General features: G+C 32.4%; 4 protein-coding genes and 1 long non-coding RNA gene across 6 annotated transcripts in view; 2 read left to right on the top strand and 3 right to left on the bottom strand.

Annotated features, from left to right (window-relative positions):
* Rpn2 (Regulatory particle non-ATPase 2) overlaps positions 1–11,760 on the bottom strand; it is a 61,925-nt gene extending 50,165 nt beyond the window's left edge. The window contains exons 1-9 of the mRNA XM_081986140.1: positions 11,593–11,760; positions 11,227–11,344; positions 11,007–11,176; positions 10,711–10,949; positions 8,140–8,535; positions 7,552–7,778; positions 7,241–7,493; positions 5,550–5,738; positions 711–926 (exon numbers count right to left, since the gene is read on the bottom strand). Of these exons, the coding sequence (XP_081842266.1) occupies positions 711–926; positions 5,550–5,738; positions 7,241–7,493; positions 7,552–7,778; positions 8,140–8,535; positions 10,711–10,949; positions 11,007–11,176; positions 11,227–11,344; positions 11,593–11,611 (1,827 nt within the window). The 5' untranslated portion in view covers positions 11,612–11,760. The remainder of the gene's footprint in view (positions 1–710; positions 927–5,549; positions 5,739–7,240; positions 7,494–7,551; positions 7,779–8,139; positions 8,536–10,710; positions 10,950–11,006; positions 11,177–11,226; positions 11,345–11,592) is intronic.
* Positions 11,761–12,531: 771 nt separating this feature from the next.
* Positions 12,532–13,624, top strand: LOC145734190 (uncharacterized). Its single transcript, XR_014179374.1, has 3 exons — positions 12,532–12,694; positions 12,959–13,061; positions 13,514–13,624. It is a non-coding gene; the product is annotated as an uncharacterized LOC145734190 (long non-coding RNA).
* A 123-nt stretch (positions 13,625–13,747) lies between these two features.
* On the bottom strand, positions 13,748–14,603 carry Trs23 (trafficking protein particle complex subunit 4-like protein Trs23). Its single transcript, XM_081987399.1, has one exon. The coding sequence runs from the start codon at positions 14,473–14,475 to the stop codon at positions 13,822–13,824; it is 654 nt and encodes a 217-aa protein (XP_081843525.1). The 5' UTR covers positions 14,476–14,603; the 3' UTR covers positions 13,748–13,821.
* A 139-nt stretch (positions 14,604–14,742) lies between these two features.
* On the top strand, positions 14,743–17,281 carry Cdc6 (Cell division cycle 6). The gene is made up of 3 exons (XM_081987398.1): positions 14,743–15,915; positions 16,013–16,182; positions 16,323–17,281. Exons 1-3 carry the CDS (start codon positions 15,325–15,327, stop codon positions 17,173–17,175), a joined length of 1,614 nt encoding a protein of 537 aa, XP_081843524.1. The 5' UTR covers positions 14,743–15,324; the 3' UTR covers positions 17,176–17,281.
* Positions 17,282–17,442: 161 nt separating this feature from the next.
* LOC145734187 (uncharacterized) lies at positions 17,443–23,498 on the bottom strand. Of its 2 annotated transcripts, XM_081987396.1 has the most exons (5): positions 23,362–23,498; positions 23,028–23,297; positions 19,241–20,723; positions 18,505–18,610; positions 17,443–17,652 (listed from the first exon to the last, which is right to left on the bottom strand). In XM_081987396.1, exons 2-5 carry the CDS (start codon positions 23,258–23,260, stop codon positions 17,522–17,524), a joined length of 1,953 nt encoding a protein of 650 aa, XP_081843522.1. In that variant the 5' UTR covers positions 23,261–23,297; positions 23,362–23,498; the 3' UTR covers positions 17,443–17,521. The 2 variants fall into 2 exon arrangements, with proteins under 2 accessions (XP_081843522.1, XP_081843523.1); XM_081987397.1 differs by lacking the exon at positions 23,362–23,498 and having other exon boundaries at positions 23,028–23,355.
* Between the last annotated feature and the right edge of the window lie 31 nt (positions 23,499–23,529).

The following is a 23,529-nucleotide window of genomic DNA, read 5'->3' as shown; positions in this document are numbered from 1 at the left end:
CTGAAGAGAAAACTGTAATATTTTCACAAAAAGTACCTGAGTAAATGGATTTAGTTTGAATAAATTTAATTTGAATTCTACACAAGTAAAACAGGTTACAAGTTCTCACTTCCACACATGAATATGAGTTTATTTAACATCAAAAAGGTGAAACTTGCATTTTGCCTTCCCATATAACAGCCTACACTTTTTCGGAGTAGAGCCAAGAACCAAGTAAACTTATTTGAATACAGAGCTTTTCAAAGAATTTTCTTTAATAAAAACTCTTTTATAGCCACATCAAAAGGTTTTCTATTTTCTTATAAAGTGCCAGCAGAAATGCCCTTCCTTCAGATATTGAATAAAACAGGATTACTTAGCACCTACAATATATTTTCCGCTGAAATATACGCAACAAATTGTATAAAAGAGTTTCGCCAAATTATAGGTGATATTCCCACAGGAGCATCATATTTTTGCCTCAAAATCTTGCCAATTTCAATTCAGTTAAACCCATAGGGAAGTTTTGTTCCCCCTTGCATAGCCGATAAGATTTATAGCCAGGGTTATATTACAATTTTTCTTTCGGGCTTCATTCGGTTAATAAAATGTTAATAAGACCCTTGCGTGATACTATCCGCCTTTCTAAACGATCCTGATTGGAAAAATTGAGTTATAAATTTCATTTTATTTATTCAGCTATCAACTTGAAAACACTACTTTATACTCACAGCCACGTGCAGCAATTTTCTAATTGCTTGATTGTGTCCGGTTCCACAGTAAGCCATAGCAATTGTGTACATTCCAGAACGACGGAGAATAGGGTCCTTATCGGTCGTTAATTGTTGAATGAGTGGCTCTGCTTCTTCCAATCGACCGTACATGTTAAATGAAATGCCCACAGCAAGTCCTCGAAGAATTTTTTCATGCTGGCTTTCTTGCGCGTACTAAAACAAAAAAAAATACTGTCATAGAAGTGAATTTGGATTTTCAATTAACGAACTAAAAAATTATAAAGCAGAAAGTTCTAATTTCTTGGAGCAATCACAACTTCTCCGGTTTTATTTTAATTAGATTACCTTTCCGAGCTTAAAAATAAAACGCTCCACGAATTGACTTTACGACAACCCTCTAATGAAAAGTACCTCTAATCCCAGAATACTTTGGGGCTGAATTGAAATTAAAGACGCGACCAAATTGAACGGAATAATCCGGTAATGAGCGCCGGAGAATCTGTTAAAGTGAAAAAATTGTTAATGCCACGAGACAAGGAACAAAACGAAGATTACGACTGAAAAGGTGGATTGAACACATTCAACAGTAAAATAGAATTTTAAATTTTCATTCCGCATTCAAATCTATGAACACGCTTAAAGGATATTGAGTATCAATTACCATGGTATCGTTTAAATTGCACGACGTTTTGAAAGAGAATATCGAGTTAAAACAATAGGTTGAGGACAAACGACTGTCATGGAACTTATTTTTCAATAAATGAATAAACTCAATAGACATTGTACAATTTTGTTTAGAAAATTGCGAAAATTTTCCACTGCAGTGAATTGCCTGAAAATTTGTCTGTTTCTCTTTTAAATACACCTCCCAAACCATTCTCAACTTAGCACATTAAGGTAACTGATGATTATAAAGTTAACTTACAGGTAAAAATGTATCTTATCGTACTGTGCTTTTAGTTCAAACATTAACAAATAGAAAGTACAACTAGCCACTGAAATAAGGAAGGAAATGGGATTTGTTGAATATCTTGGTTAGTAACTTTACTCACTAGGGAAACGTTAGTGTCAAGGATGGAAAAGCACCGAATGTCGTCGTTTACATTAAGACTACATGAATATGCACCCAATGCATTCAAAATATCGCGTTATCAAAACACGCGGTTGCCAGTGCTTAACACCCTGTAAAACCTAATAATAATCAAAAGCTACTACCTCTCCAAACTATAAAAATTTTAAATTCATTCTAAAAATATGCAAAATGACGCTCTCTGTACCTAACCGACCAGTGTCAGATAGAATGACAGTAAATTTCATGTAAGCCTAGCAATAGCAGTACAATTTGACAGCACTGTACTGTGTTACTGCTGATTAATAATTTAAACAATGTTGCAGAGAGTTCTGACTGAATTACATTCATAAAGGTGAAAACTTTTAGAATAGATTAGCACCCATTAAGCAGTGAAATATATCTCCAGACAGTAGTGTCAGTTCAAATATTGTCTCAGACCATTTGTTTCAATACTGCAGAATGAATTAGGGAAAGTTTTCTAATACCATGACAGTAACTTATTAACAAACTGTAACAACAGCATTGATCCACTATCTAAAGTTAAATGACAAACCTATAAAACTCGCATTTCCGCGTCTTCATCCTTCAGCGGCAAACGAAATCTAAAAACAATAAATTCCCGAGAATCCCAGATGTTCGAAAAGTTTTGAAACTTTTAGAACGATATGTAAATACTAGCTACGTTTTCCGGAAACTCCGGTTCACATACACATTTAATGTTTCATATAAGTTTTGAAGAACTCAGGATATTGAAAAATGAATTTTTTATTCCTTTTTCTATTGGTTTTATTGTGTAACGCCAAACTTTGCCATTTCAGCTGCAATCTGAATGAAAACGTTCAAGTTCCGCTTATTCATCAACCCATATCGATTAATCACCTATTAACGACTTAAAATCAAGTCGTTAACTCAGAAATTGGAATTTTATAGTCCAGCATTGGAAACAATATCATCAGCTTTCAATTCACTGAAAGCTTTCGTCGAAGGAATAATGACTTCCAATACACTAGTGGCTTTATTCTTCGGAAATTAACAGCTTATAAAACAGAGCCAATTATAGTGATTTATTATTGGCACTACTGTGACAACTTTTAGACATAATGTTGAGGCAAATGGAATAGATAATCTGAAAATTTATGTAATTTAATCATTTAAATAGCTCAATTAAAATACACTCTTAAGAATTAACGTGACATAATATTTTCCAAAGGCTTGGTGGAACGCCACAATGTTCTTCACAGATTAAATGGTTAAAAGAATTTTGTTGTGGAAACTTTAAAGTTTAAAGCCAGAGAAAGTTGGGGCAGGCTGCATGCACAAAGTGTGCATAAAGTAGCTCAACTTAAACACTGTTTATAAGACTGATTGCAGAGAAGTGGGATTTGAATGCAAAATTAAATAATAGAAGAATAAAAGTTGGCTTTGCATTTACCTTTGCAACTTGTGCTTTAACATTAAACTTAAACAAAAAATTAGAGTATGAATTATATTCACTTCTCTGAGTCACTGGTTATTTTTTAGTATTCCACAAAAGCCTGCAAGATAATACGTTAACAGTAAAAACCTATAAAAGTTTCCTGACGTAAAGCGTCACCAAGTTCTAACAGGAAAAGACCTAGACACTCAATGAGTACAACGGCGAAACTTTTAATTGAATCACATTCTCGTTTAAACTTATCATTAAATTTAATAGACAGAATGGAAATGAGAAAACAGCATCAAAAGTTCGGAAAGTAGATTTTAGAGGCGACTGTTGAACCGAAAATGTAAACTCCGGATTTGCGCAATCCCGCTAAAGCGTCAAAAGTAATTAATTTAGTATAGAACGGGTGAAAAGAGACAATACAGTCAGGACTGCTGAAAAGTTAATGATAGAACGAATCTGGTGTGCTGGCTTTTGAAGACAAAGATGAGAGCATTACACCAAACAAAGAGACGATACAAGTAAATTCAGTTGGAGCTTCGGAAATCTTCTCAATATACGCTATCTTTGTGGTATAATTTAAGTGACAGAAATAGGACGTTATTTACTCTCACTTTATAATCAAAGAAATATATGATCACACAACTCAACTCAAGAGTTCATAAAAATGTATTAGAAGCAATGCGGAAGCAAAAGGAAAGACACTCATTTTGAAAGCAGCTCATTTGAAGTTGAAAGCTCTAACTCTAATAAGTTTCCAAAAAAACTTCTATTTAATAATTAAGTGTCGAAAATACACTTTACTGACGCCCGGAAATTATGCCAATAACAAGATAAAATTTGTCACCACAAGACTTTCCTTACTGGAAAAGTACAAAATTATTTAATATTCCAACATTATCATTTTACTATGAAACAAACAAATTATTCTTTTAATGGAGTATGAATATGAAGACGTACATAATAAATAAGATAAAAGATTCTATATTTTGCGATTCAACCTTCCAGTTTAGACATTTAATAAATTGATCGTCCTTACTCACTGGGTCCCTGATGAATTAGGCCCTCCTTAATAACACGGAACGGCAATTTAACATCCTCCTAGCGAACCGCCGGCTTACTACGTGTCTAAATTCGTCGATTAATTTTTTACGGCCCGTCCGCAAAGAGACACTTATCCCTTTTCCAGCAACAAAAACAATCAACCTAAACTTGGTGAGAAGCAGTGGCGAAAAGCCTTTGTTTCCTGTTATTGTAAAAGGTTACTTTCTCGGATATAATAAAAGTTTGCAAAGTTCGAATTGAAAGAATTCGTTATTTAAAGCAATGCCAAACAAAAAGAAATATTCAACAAAAGGTGAAACTGTTTAATTAACAAAAATAGTGTATTCTACATCGAGGGGAAAGCATAATGAAATATGGATGATCTGATTGGCCAATAACAGGGGTTTCCAAGTTAGATTCACTGAGGTGTAGAATTGAAAATGACAAAAAGAATGAATTAGTAGCAAAATATAATTATTTTCTGAAAATTAATAGTGGAAGGGAGAGTCTTTGGTTGTCTATATTTTGGAAAAGTTAGTAAGTTTGTAAAATGAACTAGCACTACAAAAAATACAACTTCAAGTCGAATTAAGACATTTAACCCACTTGATTACCATCAAAAAATTATTTTCTGTAGGAGACGACTTACAATCCGAACTTTTTTAGGTTGGTTTACTTGACTATTCACATAAATACGTGAGTAAGTCTCTAATCTAAAATATGCCCGTAACAAAACTATTGTTCAAACAGGTTAATTTTTGTTATAAAATCTATTCCTGAAATATGATTCAATTATCGTGGGGACCGTGGATAATTTCAAAACTCTTTGAGCAGACTAACAAATGTTCAATAATGTTTTCGTTTTAAAATATATTGTTTTTGTACCCAATTGGACTCTGAGCGTACTCAACATAACGAATAAATTTAATGAGGAACTTGATGACTATTAATGAAAACTCCATACACTCAACAATAATTGGGCTAATATTGCATGAATTGTAACTACTGTTACGTAGTATTCGCATTTTTGTGGATAATTGTCTAAGATAGCACAAAATACTCGCTACCTCTGTGACATCATTCATGATGATGGTACACTTAGCATTCGGTCATCGAGATGTGAACGTAGTAACTGTCCACAAAATAACTTTAGAACTTATCCATTTAATTGGATCGAGAAATTATTGATGATTGATTTTTTTACTAATATCATTCTTACCTTATACTTATCTGCTTATCTTAGCCACAAATAATTGATGATTTAAGAAAAACACTGTAAGACAGAAAAGACACTTACCGCTACCATATCCTCAATGGCGGACGCATTTTTCGACCCTAACATAACCATTCCCATTGCAATTCCAGCGGCCTCACCAGTGTTTGCATCGTCTTGATACAAATTAAATTTCAGCTGTTCGTAAACGTCCTGCCTGTGTGTACCCATCGCAGCTAAGCCCAAACCAAGACAGCCCCCGTGCCTCACCATCTATTAAAATACAATTTCATTTTAATAAAAAATAAAATTAACAAACAAACCAAAAAATTGTTGATAAATATTTCGGTCTTTTATGAAGCCATGTTGTAACTGTTCACATACATTTTTAAATTAAGCCACATGACCCCAGTGAGCATGACAATGATCAATGACGTTAAAATACGCCTAGAAGACGTTATTTGAGTCTCGTTTTTCGTCACCGTACATCTAGTAGTAACGTTCTATGACGTTGCCTTATAACTTTATATAGCCCTGTAAAACGTTACATTTGCCGTGTGGGGTCGTTATTAGTAACTCATCAACGTTTTATTACGAACCAATTTACGTCACTATTGTTATTTTGTTACGTTTGTCATTTTGTTACGTCTTGAGACGTAATGTTGCTGTAGTCTGTTCAGTGACTTCTGACTGTTGATACTGTGCCACAATCACCAGCAAAAAACGTATGAGGGTGATTAAAAAATGTGATATGAATTGATTGTCAAAATGATTATTAGAAGGTTCAGAACACTTGTAGAGGTCTCTAGCACTTTTAAAAAGGATTTCAATAGAATTTAGACGTCTATGAAACTTTCAAAATGGTCCTAGAGGCATATGGCAATTTAAAACAATTCTAGAAAGGTTTAAAACACTTGTAGAACCTTCTGGCACTTTTAGGAAGATTCTCAGTAGCATTTAGAGAGCTATGACACTTTCAAAATTGTTCTAGAGGCCTCTGGCAATTTGAAACAATTCTAGGAAGGTTTTAAACACTAGTAGAGGCCTCTGGAACGTTTTAAAATGTTTTCAATAGCACTTAGAGGTTTCTGCAACTTTCAAAATGGTCCTAGAGGCCTCTGGAAATTTTAAACAGTTATGGGAAAGTTTAAGACACTTGTAAAGGACTTTGACACTTTTTAAAAGTTTCTCAGTAGCATTTAGAGGTTTCTGACACTTTCAAAATTGTTCTAGAGGCCTCTGACAGTTTAAAACAATTGTAGGAAGACTTAAAACACTTGTAGAACCCTCTGGCACTGTGTAGCAGATTCCTGCTAGCATTTAGAGGGCTGTGACACATTCAAAATGGCCTTAGAGAATTCTGCCAATTTGAATCAAGCTAGTTTTTCAAGTCACTTTTTATTTTTAAAAATAATAGTCTTGATACAAAGGTTTGTTCCTTTAAATTTTTTTAAAAGGTCAGTTACCTGTACTTTAGTTCTTTTTTTTCAGCAAGTTTCAGCAAAGTTGAGCAATTTCAGTAAATATAACATTTACATGATGAATAATCTAAAAGCTCCGTCATTACCTTAGCAGTGCTAAGAGTAATATTTCAGTGTCATGAATTTTTGAATGAAAAACGTTTCATGGTCAAAAGTACTGCAGAAAGCCAATTGATATGACATATTCTAAAAGCAGCTTTAACATTTGAGATAATATAAATATGATAATTTGAATAATGAGACAATCATAAATATAAGTAAAAATAAATCTAACTAATAAATAACCAAACTTACCTCATTTTGCGCATCTTTAAGTTGTGCCAAAAGGTAGTCAATAATTTTGGCTCCATGATTGGCATGAATAAGCCCTAAAGCGTAAAGACCGCCTCCTTCTGAAAATCCGGAACTAGGGCCTACCTCCTTAGGCAAATAGCTTTGCATAAGGGCGAGAGCCTCGTTCTCGTGACCTCGATGAATGACGCCCAGAGAGGCAGTGGCTGTCAGCTTTGCCCAATTTGTTGCTCTCGCTAGCCATTCCAAATTATCTCTGAACCAAATAAACAGCAACGATTATGTAACTTCAATATATTTGTTATAAGATTTACCTCAAGAACTGATCACTGGTGGTGCCGCTGTGCATAAAAGCGTTGGCTATCACTGTTGCTGTGTGACATATACTGACTCTAACCGTTTCTTTTGTTTGTTTCAAAATTAAAAGGTCTGCGTGATTGGACCGGATTAGAAATTGTAAATGGAGTTCTATAGAAACTTCTCCTGATAAAATAGTCTGTAACTTTTCTAATCTCAGTTGATGTTCTTTGTCTTTTTCACTCTACAAATAAAATAAACATTCTATTTATTAATTGAACTAGATTGTCCTGTATTCAATGTTAGGCGTGACTTACACTTCTAGGTCTTTATTGGATCTTAATCATCATTGTCATGCATTTGAAAAATTAGAGTTATTTAGCTTTTTGCATAAATACAATAAAAACCAGTGGTAACACAAGGTTGGTTAAATGAAATAAATATTTTAAATCATCATCAGGGTAAAAACAAGCAAGTAAATTAAGTCACAATTTACACACTAAGATTTTTCTTATGGATGCCATATTCAAGTTCTGCATTTTTAAATTGGTATTAAATAATTTTATTACTTATAATTCATAATTAGTTCACATGAAACAACTTACCAAACTATCCAAACTTGGTAGTTCAACTTTAGGTTCTGTGGTACCCTCTGTTTTTTCTTCCTCCGTGCTCTCTTCAGCCGCTTTCGGCGGAAGTTTCTTTTCTAGCAAACCGGGAATAGGCGCCGTCAATCGTAAGGCTACCATCACTCGCTCCAAAAATTGCTGAGTTGCCGATTCGTACAGATCAAACGAAATTTGATAGCCCATCAATTGACTTTCTTCCGGCCCGATAACCAGTTTATCCAAAATTTTTGCAACGGAATCGGGATCTTCCAAAAATATCAAGCACTGACACATATTGACGTAGTCGGGTGTGGCCAGACCACGGTACAGTCCGACCAACGAACGTAGTACGGTGTTACGAAAACCACGATTCTGGATCAAACTCATAGCAACCTATAAAAAAAACGCAGTGAAAATAATTAATGATTAAGTATTATAGATTAAGTTTTGTTATTTAGAGGTGAACACCCTGGAAAAATATTTTTAATGAGTTGAGACTGATTTTGATATTTTTTGAATAACTAAAACAAATTTTAGGCATTAGTAGAGCTACTAAAGAAGGCACAAAAAAGTGTGAAAATAGGTAAACAAAAAAATTAATAACTTACTAGGAACACAAGAAATACACAACAAACATAACAAAGCTAAGAAGTTTAAATAAAAATATTTCAAAGGCCTATAGGAGAGACAACGTCAAAAAACAGAGTAAAACGCATTTAAACCATAAAGTGTCATACATTATTATTAAAAAATGAGGGTTAATAATGGTTCTTTAAAGAGGAAGCGTCCGAATAACTGATAATGCTACTTTAAAAAGTTTTAAAAATTGCTATGGAAAAGTGTAATTAGTTTTGGATTAGGTCTAACTAATATTAAAGTTACCAAAAAATTAATGTAAACTCAAAAAATTCACATTTTTCTAAATCTTTCAAAAACCACAAGTTTTGAACGTCACTAGACACTCTGTATGGTCTTATCGGTCATCGGGTTGCTTTCAAATTATGTAACAGGTAATATTGGATCTACACCGGATAAAAATGACAAATAAAAAGCTGCTATCATAGCTTAATTCAAAGTTGAACACTACAATGTTGTTATTTTCAGATAAATCAATATGGGACGTTAATTGAAAAACGCTCAAAAAGGTTCCGAGAAATTGATCTAAACAACACTTCCTCCTGTTGAAATAAAACCAAAAAAAAATTGATCGGAGACTACCTGAAAATTTGGCTTTTTTGCAGGGCGCTTATTTCCCACCGGTATAGTACAATTACAGTGCACTAAAGCAAAAGTTTTTCACGTCAGTAAAAAGCTAATAAATCCAACTCAGTGACACTGCAAACTGCATTAAAGTCCCTTGATTAATTTCTAAATGACAAGGTTTTAAATAATAACCAAAAACATCACTGTCCCAGAGGGACAAATAATGGAAACAAGGGGTGTTCAATAATTGTTATGGTCAGGTCGCCTTTTGTATTCAGATACAGCAGAAAATAGTGCCTAGAATTGATTTTCCCTTTCTGTACCACATACCATAGAAAATTAATATTTTGTTTTATATATTTCTATGCAAACAACAATGTTGTGGCTGTGATATTTAAAACCATATACAAACTTATCAACGGCCCTACGTTCATGCTATTATAGAACAAGGAAACCACAAACAACTAGGGCCATAACAATTACTGAACCTGTTATAATGGAAGCAAAACAACTGCTTGAAAATTGATATTAGGAATAAGATTCATGCACAGGGGGAATACATAAATTCTCCCACACTCTCAACCCATTGAATGATTTGGTGTGAGTTACCTAATTGTTTTACTTCGATAATTGTTATTAAATGGTAATTTAAACAAGAAATAAGTGTACTTTATGTATTTAACCTCCAAGTCAATGAAATTAGCGCAAGAAAACAAATTTGTGCAAGAAACCTATTGCACCAACTGAAATTGTATTAGCAACCTAAAATTTTCCAAAACTAACAAAGTTGTTTACATTTATTACCTTTTTTTTATTTCTGTGTAAATTTTTAGTTGAATTTTACACATTTTGTAAATGTTTCTTGATTTAACTGAGAAGCCATCATTCTATCTGCTTTACTATGGTGAAGACAATTAAACTATTGCAAATTGGGAAAAAATATGAAAGTGAGATATTAACTCCCTATTTTAGAAAATCATAAAGTATACTATTGTTGATTAATAAATAATAACAGCAGTAATTAATAGTACTTACAAAATGAATAAAATAAATAAACATTAAACATGTTGCATTTCTTGATAACTTTGGAATCCATTACCTGGCAATAATGATGTGTTCAAATTAATATTTTGTCGTGTGTTTTTTGGTTATTTGTGTGTAAAGAAAGTAAGATTAGTATATTAAAAATTCACAAGTTGATAACTAAAAGTTCTGCAACTTTAATAAGAATAAGTGTCAAGTATTTATAATGCTTCTTTATTCCAGAGAACTTTTTATTTGACTAAAAACACCACTGAAGTTGCTAAAGATAGTGTTAAATAATACTTATCTCTCTCTACTAAAAATCAAAACAAAAACACTTACTTGGAAGGCATAACTCAACATACTGATAACATCATCAGCTTGAGTGATAGATAACTCAAAAATATCCATCCTTCTAGTCTCCAGGGCCAATCCCATAGCTTGACGGTATTGTCCATCATCTAAACACCTTTGAAACATACGATTTACAATAGCTTCCAACCTAGGATCAATTGGTTTTGCTTCTGAAGAACCATCAGCCAATGCAATTCTATGTTGAGTATAGTAGTCAATGCACTTGGCTAAATAATTGAATTTTCCATAGAATTTTAGTTAAACTGTCAAAAAAAAAAGCTTACACAAAGTTGTTTCCACATATTCAGACCGTGCATTAACATCAAACAATTCTCCAGCCCCCAAAGCATAAGTTAGAGAATCTTCAAATGAGCCTAAGTGGTAATAGACTTTGCTGGCTACCAAGGCAGCAAGCTGGTGCTGTTGAAATACTTTATCCTCATGCAAGATTTCACTAAAAGAATAAAAAAGTTAAAATCATTACAGTGTAGCAGTTGAACTTACATTTTTTCAATTGCTTCAGATATCTCAGGCCAAAACTCATCAACAATGTTGTCCAATTTTTTCAGAGCAAAGATTTTCAACTCTGGCCTGGGTTCTTCCAGAAGAGATATCACTCCCGCTACAAAAATACATTAATTATAATAGTTAAAGGTGTTTTAACAAAAGACAGGAGAAATTGTTGGTTAATGGTAACTTCCACATCACTGTGAAAACCCTTCAACAAATCTGTCTGTTTATTTATTGTAGTTATAAAAATTAAAATAGAATGGTATAAAAACCTAAAATGTACAAAAAACAAAGCATTTTCAGAATTTTTAAAAAGTATTTTAAAACTGTGAATAGTGTGAATCATTCAAATCAACTTACCTGCAGAAGTTATATTCATTATGATAACCTCTTTGTAAACTTTTCTTAACTCGACAAACTATTTAAAAACTTTAGAAAACCCAAACTTTTTCTTTATATTTAATTCTCAATGAAATGGGAAAACTAATGATGACCAACAAAAATTGGTTATTTCAGTTGACAGATTGGAGCAGTGACAGCTGTGCGGTACGTCAAAAATTCAAGGTTTTCTGGACTCTTCTTCTCTACTATTTATTTAAAACGGTCAAATAGGAGTGTTTTAGGAATGGGCCGTGAGAACCTGACTGTGAGATTGATAATAACGGGTTGCCTCACAGCTTCAATTATGATGTCAAGACATGAGATTCTTGAATTTTGACTTTTTTTGCAATTAGTTTGTATTTGCAATTCAATTAACTATATACTACAACTCCACAAACAATAAATTTCGCTACCATGTATTTGTTGAATGTACTAGTAATTTCAATTAAAAATACAATCTTTTTTTCTCGGAAACATGCAATAATAGATATTTATACAAGTGACTTAAACCATTGTATACAATGATATTACCATATAATAAATAGGTTTAAATCACGTGTTTCTTTATTAGACGTTAAAATTTGAATTATTAGAAAGCTTGAAAGATTTAAATAGTTATTTACATTACTAGTGTGATATGACGAATTTCAAAGTAAAATCGAACATTACCTAAATCAAAAGAAGCTATGTAATGGATCATTACCGGGCTAGTGGTAGATATATAAAATTATTTCACTCGTGAATAAAACATTGTTTAAATCGTTGCTGCTAGCGGTGACATTGACCCACAATAGAATAAAATTTAATAAAAATGGAAGTAAAGTGAGAAGCTCTTTTGTTATAAGCCTATGCTCATGCCTAGTCACCTCATCTCTATTTTCTTGTCGTAAATGACATTGACAACTGACAACCAACAGGTTGACGTTTCAAAGTTAACTTCACTTGTGAAATTGCTGAATTATAATCATTCCTTTCTGTTTTGGCTTGTGTGACCGAAGGGTCTATTTCGACTTCGATCTTGAAAATCTCCTAGTTTTTTCAAAACTAGGCTTTTCAAGCCAAGTTAAAAATGAGAGCAAAGGTAACTACCGTGTATATTTTAGCTAGTTTTTGTGTTTTTTCCTACATTTTTTGGTTTTCAAATCCATCATGGTGGTGAAATACACGTTTTTACGTTTTGTTTTGTCCCAGGAAGTCTCCAAAAAACCTTTGAATCTGTATATAATGAATACTAAAAGTGTCTAGTGCTTTTCAACAGTTTACTTTTCAGTTTATTACAATGTGAAAACGTGTTTAATTTGCCTTTTCTTGATGCTTGTGCTTACTGTTTATTTTTTTATTACAGTGGAGGAAGAAGCGTATGCGAAGGCTAAAGCGTAAGCGCAGGAAGATGCGTGCGAGATCTAAGTAGATGATGGCACTCTCCAACTGCTATTTTTTACAAAAATGTAAGTATTATTGACCCTGAAGGCATAGTTCTACTAACTTAACCTAACATTTACATGTGTTGTAGTAACTGTTGTTTTTGGTCACCATGTGCAGCATTTGCCTATATCAAGCACTGTGTGTATTTGTATTATATAGGAACCTAGATTTTCAAACACTTCAGACTTCAAAAACCAAGTAAATTGTGACAATTCTTCCAAAAAGTCCCAGCATGTCACTATTTTTTATTGGGCTAGTAGCATATTTCCCTTAATTCATAATAATTATGTCATCAAGATTATTTGGTGCATAAAATGTAATAAAGGGTATATAAAACTTGTGTCTCCACCCATTCTATTTTAATAATAATAGTGATGGTCTAAGAACACAAAACAATGTTTTTAATTACATGGATGCTATTAATTAAGTTGTGATGTCTTAAGGTTCAATTGCTAATGATTTGTTTTCTTTACAGGTATTTTACTTCAGCTGACCTTTTGACAAGTTTGGAAGGAGTCAAATACATTTTCATTAAAAATGTAAAAACCCATTTCGATGGTAAAAAAAAATATAAAATGTTCTAAAATGTATTTGTTTTGTTTGACCCTTAAAATAACTTTTCCTCTTCCTATGTAACTTAATACCTACTAGGGTATTGAAAGAGTATCTTGCATTTATTGTCTTGATTGGAATTCATTAATAAACCACCTTATGTAAAGCCATTTTATTTATAACTAAATTTAACATAATAAATAATACAATCAGTATATGCACTTGACAAATTTATATATTGGCAATACCATTTTTATCAATTTGTTCCAATAAAGCCTTTAAATTTGAATCAAAAAGGTCACACCTTATAGGCATTTCCAGAGAGTAAAATGGATTTTTTAGAGCATAATCTGCATAGAGCTCGTAGACTTTTTTAAGAAACACATCAGTGCCAATTTGATTTCTATCCACAACAACCATTATTTTAACCCCGGTTAAAGTCTGGAAACACTGCAATCGAAATGTATCTGCTTCCAGCACCTCAATTCCTGAACACTTGGATTCAGGGCTTAGCTGACTAGCAATTGCAAAGAGAGGATAAAACATACTAGCCAGGAAAATCTTTTCATTGGTGGTCATTTTGGGCCTTTCAAATTTTAGCATCAGTGGATAATTTTCTTGATTTTCCAGTACATCCACAGCATCTCTTCCATCATCCAGCTGTCTACCAGTAATAGTAATCCCATTTATCGCACATAAAACATGTCCTGCTTGAATACCATCTCTCTGACCAAACTGGACGGACACTCTTTTGCTTTCAAAGTTGAGTTTTAGGTCAAGGGGATATGTGAATCGTCTTTCTGTTTCAAATTTCGGTAGGTTGTGGTCATGGTTAAAAATTAGACCTCCAGATTTCGATACAATATAAATGCTATAGATGACCATAACTTAGTAGTACTTTTTACTGGAATATTATGTTTATATAACGTATAAAACTTGTATTCAAAATAAAAACAAGAAAATAAATAGTTATTTGTATATTATTTTTGATTTGACAATAATTTATAACCTAAAAATTAAGGTTAAAGTGACATTTGTCAACTGTCAAAAAAATTAACTTTTCTTCTTCAGGTAGGAATGTTCACTATAATATCGATGCTCTCACTTGCCTTACCACCATACATAAATTTAAAGTTTCCATTTGCTTGATCAACTGAACTATTGTTTTATTAAATTTTTTTAAAGTAGTGCAAGAATTTAATAACTTTAAATTGATATTTAAAAAAACGCTAAAAAATAAAACTGGTTTTCACCATTTCGATTCGAAAGTATCGGTATTCCTCCATCATTACATTTAGGCGCGAAAACAAAATGACATAAGCTGGCACTGTTGCCAGGTTGTACATACTTCCTCAAACTCAAAACTGATTATTTATTTACAAACCATTAGAAGTTTTGTACACTTAACTCAAACACTAGACGGAGAGCACTAGCAATTGTACTTTTTGTGCGAATTTAGTTTCACAGAAATAAAATGTTTTCCTAACCTAAATTTGGCAATGTAGCAACATGTGTTTTTGAATACATGTTTGAGGTTACAGCTGATTTGTTTGTAAATTAATTTTATAACAATAATATTAAATAAATCGATGTTTATTCAACATTTCCACTCTTTCTGACTATTAAAATTGTTGATGAGGTGGTAATTTAAGTGATTGTTTAAGAGGTTATATAGTAACTTAATTGTGTTTGTGCAGACTAAAATGTGCTAATTATCTCAGTGGGAATGTTAATATGGCTACAAGGAGAGTTACTAGATCTGCGTCCAGAAAAAGCTTGAATCCAACAGAGTCACTGAAATCCAAGAGCAAAAGAAGAGAGCCAGTTCCAGAGTATTCAAGTGAAGAGAGTGATAATGCTGTTGAAAGTAATGTGTTACCCAGTGGAACACCAACAAAAAAGAAGATACACCATACAGATGATTTGAATGAACTCAGTCCAGTAACTCCACCCAAACAAAAAAGACATAACTGTGATAAATCATTACTCTCTACACCAAGTACATTACTTAAAACCCTTGCATTGACTAGTCCCAATAAAAACTCAGAACATCCAACCAGAAAATCATTATTTCCTGGCAAAACAGAAATTGATTTAAACTCGTCTGAGGAGGAAAATGCTTCAAAATCCACTTATCAACAAGCTAGAAAAGCTTTGCACAGTCAGTTTCCTACGGATTTGCCTGGCAGGGAAAAAGAAATTGAGGAAATAAAGGTTTTTATTGAAGATCATTTGAATAATAACACTTCAGGGTCAATTTATATTAGTGGTCCTCCAGGAACTGGAAAAACTGCCTCCTTAAACTTAATATTAGAGAATACAATGGTAAGTAATGTGTTAAAGTTTGTTGCAAAATCAGTAACAGAAAGAAAATAAGTAAAAGAAGTGAATTTTAGTTTTAATTGCTATTTTTTGATTACAGATTACTTCTAAAATTACCAAAATTTATATAAATTGCACTGCAATAAAGTCTGCAACTTCTGTGTATTCCAGAATAAATAAGGAACTTCATATCAAAGTAACAGGAAAGTCAGAAAGGGACAATTTAGCAGCATTTGAAAACTACCTTAAGAATAAACACCACAACCCTATGTAAGTACAGTAAATTATGCAAAGTTGTTATGTTCACAATTGCTTTGTTTAAGCAGACTTTCAGTCTTGTAAAATGTATTAATAATTATTTAATCTGGTCTTTGTAATCATAAAAAAACACACTTGATTTTTGTTTCCAGATTGATTGTTCTGGATGAAATAGATCAGCTTGAAACCAAAAATCACTCCATTTTGTATACAGTTTTCGAATGGCCTTCAAGACATCAATCAAAAATCATACTGGTTGGCATCGCCAATGCTTTAGATTTAACTGACAGGATGCTTCCCAGGCTTCAAGCACGTTGCGAATTAAAACCAAAATTGTTGCATTTTGCCCCTTATTCCAAGTCTCAAATCGTAAACATTTTAACATCCCGACTGAAAGCGGCCGGAGTTTTGGACGTGTTTACACCAGTGGCCCTGCAAATGCTGGCCGGGAAAGTGGCTTCCATTTCGGGCGATGTGCGACGAGCTTTGGATATTGGAAGACGCGTTGTAGAAATGATTGATGAAAACAAAAAGGCAGATGTACTAAAATCTGTAGAGAATTTTGCGAATGAACTTGGAAAAGCACCAACAAAAAAAGTGAATCCTCAACAAGTAGTCTCCGTTTTGAATAACGTGTATGGAACTTCGCAAAATTTAAGTGATGAGAGTGAAGACTCATTTCCTCTACAGCAAAAAATTGTTATTTGTTCACTCTTGCTTTTGCTTAAAAAAGCAAAAAACAAAGACGTAACAATTGGCAAGTTGCATGGAGTTTATACGCTAATTTGTAGTAAACGTAATTTGACAGCTGTTGATCAAGTCGAATTTGTCGGATTGTGTTCATTGATTGAAACTAAAGGCATTATAAAAATAGTCAGAAAAAAGGAGCCTAGAATGAATAAAGTGATTTTAGAGTGGAATGAAACTGAAGTTTCAGATGCCTTAAAAGATAAACAGCTCATGTCTGATATTTTACAAGATGACTCCTGTTTAGGTAAACTGTAATAGTTTTTTTTATATTTTGATTATGTGATGTATGGTATTCATAAGTTTTTTAAACATTAATTAATAGGACTGAAATATACTTTCAATAAATTTTAAGTTATTAATTTTTATTTTGTTTCATTTTTATTCATAAAAGCGTCTGAGGCTAAAATTTGCCACAAATTTTTGTGTCTGACAATCAAAAACAATGAGAGGAAGGGAAAGTATTTAAAAGAAAAATAAGTAGTAATATGACCCAACTATCAATCACGTTAATATTACAGCAACTGACAGTAAATAATAATATATTATACAAGCAATAACATTAACAGACAGTCTTAGAAATTAACATAATGGAAAGAAAAACTTAAGGGTAGAGCAACCGAGCTTCAAGAATACGTTCCCAGGACACTTCTTTTATATTTTTTGTCTCCTGACCTTGCTTTGTATTGGACTCGTCCAGAAACACTTCATCCTTACATAATTCCTCAATACCTCCTGAAATAGTAATAAATAATTACACGCTTTTTTAAATTTTTACTTATTAAGTGCAATTTACAGCCAACAATTGTCAAAAAAAAAAAAAGCTGGAACCTCAAAATAAAATAATCAAATACTTACTTGACAACAATATACAGGTTATATATTTTTCTGTTAAAGAACTGTCACCAATTTTTTTCTTTGCTTATCTAAATATTTGGTAAATTAATGAGAGCTGCTAAATTTCACTTGGCAAAAGCTTTGACATGTTTAAAAATTCTATAAATTGTTGAATAACAAACTACTAAGTTTTTGTTCAGATTTTTAAAGAGAACCAGTTTATCTAGAATTTTCGTAGAACAGAAATTTTGAACACCCCCCCACCATCTTTCTTTTTGAAATAACTGAAATTTTTGTTTAACGAAAATGCTAAATAAACTGGTTGGTTCTCTTTAAAAATGTGAACAAAAACTTAGTAGTTTGTTATGCAAAATTTATAGAAAATACCATTTTTAAATTTAAGATGGCAGTTTTCACCTCTGGTAGTCATTTTAAGAACTGGAAATTATTTTCCACCTATTCTTCATGGCCAATTTACCCAGTAATTTGTGTAACCCGAAAGTCATACGACGTACGGTTTCTGTCTGCCTTATTGGGTCACCCAGTACAGTGATTGGTAAAAAAAGCAGCAAGCTGAAAATGCTTTTTTTACCAATCACAAACTACGAACAGCTGCTGTGATTTACGCAAATAAAAATAATTTACTTAAACCGTACTTTTTGTAACTACTCGAACTGTTTTTACTATCTACTAAGTAGTAAATTAAGTATCTATAAGCCAGTAAATATGAAGCAATACTGAAGTACTTACGTGTTATTTTGAAACGAACTATTTTATTTGGAACCAAATATTCCAATACTTCGCCAATAATGTAATCAGATGGTTGAGGCGTACCGTTTTCTGACAATATTAATATCTGAAAATGTAAGTAATTAAAATTTAAAAGGGTGTCTGTAAACAATGCTTCGAAAAAAGACTCCTAATAAACTCCTGCCTTTATGTCAAAGAAATTCATGAAGCGGCTTCAAGGACGAATTTTATTTGAAGTGAGAGTGAGAGCTGCAGAATTCAATACATAAACACAGTATTCAGGATAATTATGAAATTTCAAAATAAAAATATCAAAAGTTGCAGAAAAACAAGTAGGAATAATCTGTAACTAATACCACCTAAACTCTAAATTGGTTTGGTTGGTAGAATTGTTTTCATTGACAGCTTTAAAATCAAATCACTTTATGAATTTATTTGAGGCATTAAATTTGATAAATGTTTCCAATTTCTTTGAATTAAAACTTTTGGTGTAAAACCTGCTTTTAGAAAAAAAGACCAACAAACACAGCAAACATGTCAACTAATTGAATCATATTTTACTTTTTTTTAGAGCTTAGGAGTGTGTCTTGAAGTTTCAGAATTACGCCTATAAATTCAAAAATTTAAACAGAAAATGCTTGAAAACCATACAAAATTACCAATGCCAAATTATTATTATATGAGTTTTCAAAAAAAAATAGTCCAACAGTTAATAAAACTTCCATAATATAGTTACCTTAAAAGCAACAAAATCACCAATTTTAGGATCCAGCTTTCCGGTCATCAACGGCGACTTCTGGATCATCTCCAATGAAAAAAACGACTTATTTTCAAGAATAACTTTTTCATTATCATCCCCTGTGATGATTGCTGCCTTCATTATAGGTGTACTTTTGATAATTGTTCCACCAGTAAAAACCTCACTAATGGAACTTGAATCTGATATAAGTATTGGTTCCTGCACTACCGACTCAGCGTTGCCACGATCTTCAAACCTCAAATGTGAATTGGAAGTATTGAGAACTGGTGTAATAGGGGTTTGAAATTGATATGAGTTTTGAGGTGAGTTGATTTCGCTGCTTGCATCATTACAATTAGATTTATTGTGGTTTACTTTCCGACGTTTCCTAACTCGTTTTCTTTTAATGTTATTGGAAATTGCAAGATCATTTTCATCATTTTGTGAATCGGATTCTTTTAGCTGTCCCAGCAAATGTCCCACACCTACAAAGCTTTTTGAGCTGTGAGTTATAGGAGTTTTATTCACTTCTGAATTATTATTATCACTCTTAACAACTGTACTATTACGTTCACTGGCTATTTCAGAAGATTGACGTTGGCATACAGGTGTACCATTTTTATTTTCTGTTTTTAGATGCTCTTTATTTTTACAGGAACTTGTTACAATTGCTTTTTTCTCGTCGGACTTTAAACTAACACCAGTATCTTTTTTATTCGCGGATGTGCTGGACAAATCAGTTACTGAGCTTTCTATTTCGATAATTTCTGCGTCTGATTCTGGCTGAGAAGCAAAAGCTGAATTAGCGTCCTTCTGACTCAAATATATTTTCGTGTAGTTTGAGGCTTCAGTTTGACTGATATCAGTATTTTCCTCATCTTTTGTTGGTGTTTCCGATTCTTCAATTGGTTTGTTTGAATCCGGTGATGCAACTTTCTCAAAATATTCCACAGCTTTCTTAACTCTGTCTTCTGTTATGTTGAAGTCTGGTCCAGGAACTTTTTCAGGCTTTCGGTGTATTATGTCAATCTTAACAATATTAACTTTAGCTTTTGATAAATATTTATCAGTATTTGGTTTGGGAGGAATGTATTGTTTAATAGTTGGGGTATCATTACGTCTAGAAAGACGCACTGATGTACTATTTGTGTCAGTATGTGCAGGTGTGGACACCTTAGCCTTAGCAGATTCAGATACCTGCTTACTAGGGCTCAATTTTTTTGTCTTTGTAAAATGCATCTCGACTTTTTCAACTGAATCAAGTGGTGGACTTTCATATTCATATTCACCAAAAAGCCTAATAACCTGAGGATCCTTAGTTTTTGAATGTTTTTTCGGTTTTTTTGTTTTCTTTGAATCTGACTCTTCTTCTACCGTGTTTAACGGCAGCATTCGTTTTTTGGATGATTTTTTTTCAACACAGTTTTTTAAACTGGGATCTTTTTGGGACTTCAGACTATTCTCATTAAGTGGAATAACACTGGAAAGAAAAATATACCATTTTAAAAAACTATAAAAACTTTTTGATTGGATGATCCAATTGATTGTAGGAAGGTGGAAAGTACATAAAAAAACCTAAAAAAAGTACATAAAAACTCCAGGGGTAGATCAACAAGGTAATTTGGTCTACACACTATTATGAGGCACTTTCCCATTATTGCGAAGCATTGTGAGGTATTATGATGCATTTTGAGGCATTGTCTGTATATTTCAAAATGTAGTGTATTAATATAACAAAATTGACTGAAAATTGAATGGAACAGCATAGGCACAAGTAATTATTATGATAAAATCTTTGTTACATGATATTGAGTTGAAACAACATTAATTACAAATAATGAAAATAATTTACCAATTTTTCAACATTTAAACTACATTTTTAAGGTAAATTTCAGCTTTTACAACTGTCTAAATTTAATTTACCAAATGATCAACATTTAAATTACATTTTAATGTCACAGGACTGTTTTTGACAGGTGTCAGTTGGCTTTGCCAGTATTGCAAGCTTTAAAATGGCATAATCAAAGTTACGTGACATGTCTCTTGCAATTTCAGCTTTTACATTGTCTAAAATAGTCTAAATTTAATTGACCAAATTTTTTATTTAAAACCACCTTTGAAAGGTCATGTGACTAATTTTGACAGATTTCAACTGGCCTTTACAGTGTTGCAAGAACATGCAAAATTGGATTTTCAACGTCACATAACGTATATTTTGCAATTTAAGTTTTTACAACTGTCTAAATTTAATTTACCATTTTTTAAAGTTTAAACTGCGTTTTGAAGTTCACGTGACTGTTTTTGGACAATGTCACCTGGCCTTTACAATGTTGCAAGCTCAAATATTGAATTGTCAAGTCATGTGACGTAGTTCTTACAATTTTACTACTGTCTAAATTTAAATGACCAATTTTTCAAATGTTTCTTTTAAATGAGAAGTGATAACCTGCTAACTTGGTTACTATGACAGTAACATTAGTGCAAACGTCAAAATATAACCCATAATTTCAGGCAACCTTACAAAAAATATTTTTTGTTTATCAGAACTGGGAAAAACAGTCACCTGACCTTAGAAAATCAACTTGAAGCTTTTGGCATAAGGTCAAATCAAGTGTCTTGAAAAATTTGGTAAAACCTTTATGTTGTCACCTAACCTAACCTAAAAACTGTCATGTTTCTTTTAAAAAAATTAACTTTAAGTTTTTGGGTCTTCAAAATTTGGAAAAGCAATCAAGTAACCTGAGAAAGTCATTTTTTCTGAAAAGTCAAGTACAAATTGTAAAAGCAGGTATGCTCCTTAATCCAACTTAAAAACACATGATCATAACAAAAAATGTCAAGGGTATATTTCATCAAGATTTATCATTATCTCAATACCAGAGGACTTATAACTAAAATTAAGAATGCCACAAATGTGTAAACATTTGAAGGTATCCTGAGGCAGTTTAAATAATTTAAAGGTATTTGGATGTATTTTGAGGCATTTTAGGCAGTTTTAAGGCATTATCACAATAAGACATTTCAAGGTATTTTGTATGCAAAAATGCATTTTGGTGTACAAAAAATTATCAGCGATCTACCCCTCCTATAAACTGCAGTCAAAAAGTGCCCCTTAGCAGAACTGGGGGCCATGAGTTTGTTTTTGTTTTGGAATTAAAATAAAGAAACTGTTTTTTGGGGACCATTTAATCAAACCCTCTGAATGGTGAAAATGTGCTTATTGAACTGTCTGACAATGAGTTAAATTAAAATGAAAAATATTCAATGAGGTTTAGTATGTGTCTGTGTCTTATAATCTGTGTGTCTTAAATCATCATGTAAATTTGTGGGTTTTGTTGCAAATAACTTATTTTTTAAGTGCCCCCATCAAGTCCTAGAAAAACAGATTTAATAGATACTACTACTACTACTGCTGGCAATGGTACAATTTGTGTTCATTTGATTGTAAAAAAATTATTTAATTCTTATCTAATTTGTGAGGCCTCAGATAAAATCCTACCCCAATTATTGGCAATAACCTAACTTCATCATATTTGAGTAAGATGGTCTTGTGAATGTTGATTTTTTTCATTTAAAATAAGTAGCAATAATGGCAAAAATGATAAACAATTTATTAACTGTTATTTAAACAATAACCAACATACCAGCAAGACAGGCTTTCAAATTCTTTCAAAAACTATATAAAAGAGGTAAGTACAGCAAAATTTTTGTCCAGTTTTACCAGTTTGCTACTTTACTATGTCTAAACTAGATAAATAACTACATAGAAACTGTTTTCACTTACCAAATTTCTTCATTGGGAGTCAACACTCCAATATCTTCTAAGTCTGGCAAGAAATGATTTGGCTCCAAACTCAGAAAAAAGTGTTTTATACCAAACAGGAATGAAATATGATCCTTAAGGTCGCCCACTGTTTTAAATTCCTTTTTAACAAAAATTGTAGCACTTTTTCTGTGATCATTATAGATTCTGCTAAGATCTACCTTGAATCTGGGTCTACTTTGACTACTATCCATTTTCTATTTGTAGTTAATGGCTAACTACTAATTTATACTAAAAAAACACAGTTTAGTCGAAAGCTTTAGCCGTTGAAGTTTGATAGAAAACGGCTACTTACTATATAGGTTTTGAAAAAAAAGTTTTTTTATGAAGACAATTTTCACAAACCACCACAATCCCTTGCTTTTTCATTTCCAACAAAACAAAACAAAATCAATAAAATAAATAGAGACATTTGACATTTGACAAATGACATTGTGGAGTCTTTTATTCGTTTTGGCTCTTC

Source organism: Ips typographus, linkage group LG9 (assembly GCF_016097725.1).
Source record: "Ips typographus isolate SLU linkage group LG9, UJ_Ityp_2.0, whole genome shotgun sequence".
Classification (NCBI taxonomy): domain Eukaryota; kingdom Metazoa; phylum Arthropoda; class Insecta; order Coleoptera; family Curculionidae; genus Ips; species Ips typographus.
Note: the sequence above shows the minus strand (reverse complement) of the source record. Positions and strands in the feature narration are given on the sequence as shown.

What these genes read in the sequence shown, in the direction of transcription:
- Trs23 (XM_081987399.1), bottom strand. Translation starts at nt 14,475, where the DNA reads ATGGTCATCTATAGCATTTATATTGTATCGAAATCTGGAGGTCTAATT.
- Cdc6 (XM_081987398.1), top strand. Translation starts at nt 15,325, where the DNA reads ATGGCTACAAGGAGAGTTACTAGATCTGCGTCCAGAAAAAGCTTGAAT. An exon ending in TAATATTAGAGAATACAATG is followed by an intron (nt 15,916 to 16,012) that starts GTAAGTAATGTG and finishes TTTTGATTACAG; the next exon opens with ATTACTTCTAAAATTACCAA. An exon ending in AATAAACACCACAACCCTAT is followed by an intron (nt 16,183 to 16,322) that starts GTAAGTACAGTA and finishes TTTTGTTTCCAG; the next exon opens with ATTGATTGTTCTGGATGAAA.
- LOC145734187 (XM_081987396.1), bottom strand. Translation starts at nt 23,260, where the DNA reads ATGGATAGTAGTCAAAGTAGACCCAGATTCAAGGTAGATCTTAGCAGA. An exon ending in GTGATTTTGTTGCTTTTAAG is followed by an intron (nt 18,611 to 19,240) that starts GTAACTATATTA and finishes TTACATTTTCAG; the next exon opens with ATATTAATATTGTCAGAAAA. An exon ending in AGTTCGTTTCAAAATAACAC is followed by an intron (nt 17,653 to 18,504) that starts GTAAGTACTTCA and finishes TTACTATTTCAG; the next exon opens with GAGGTATTGAGGAATTATGT.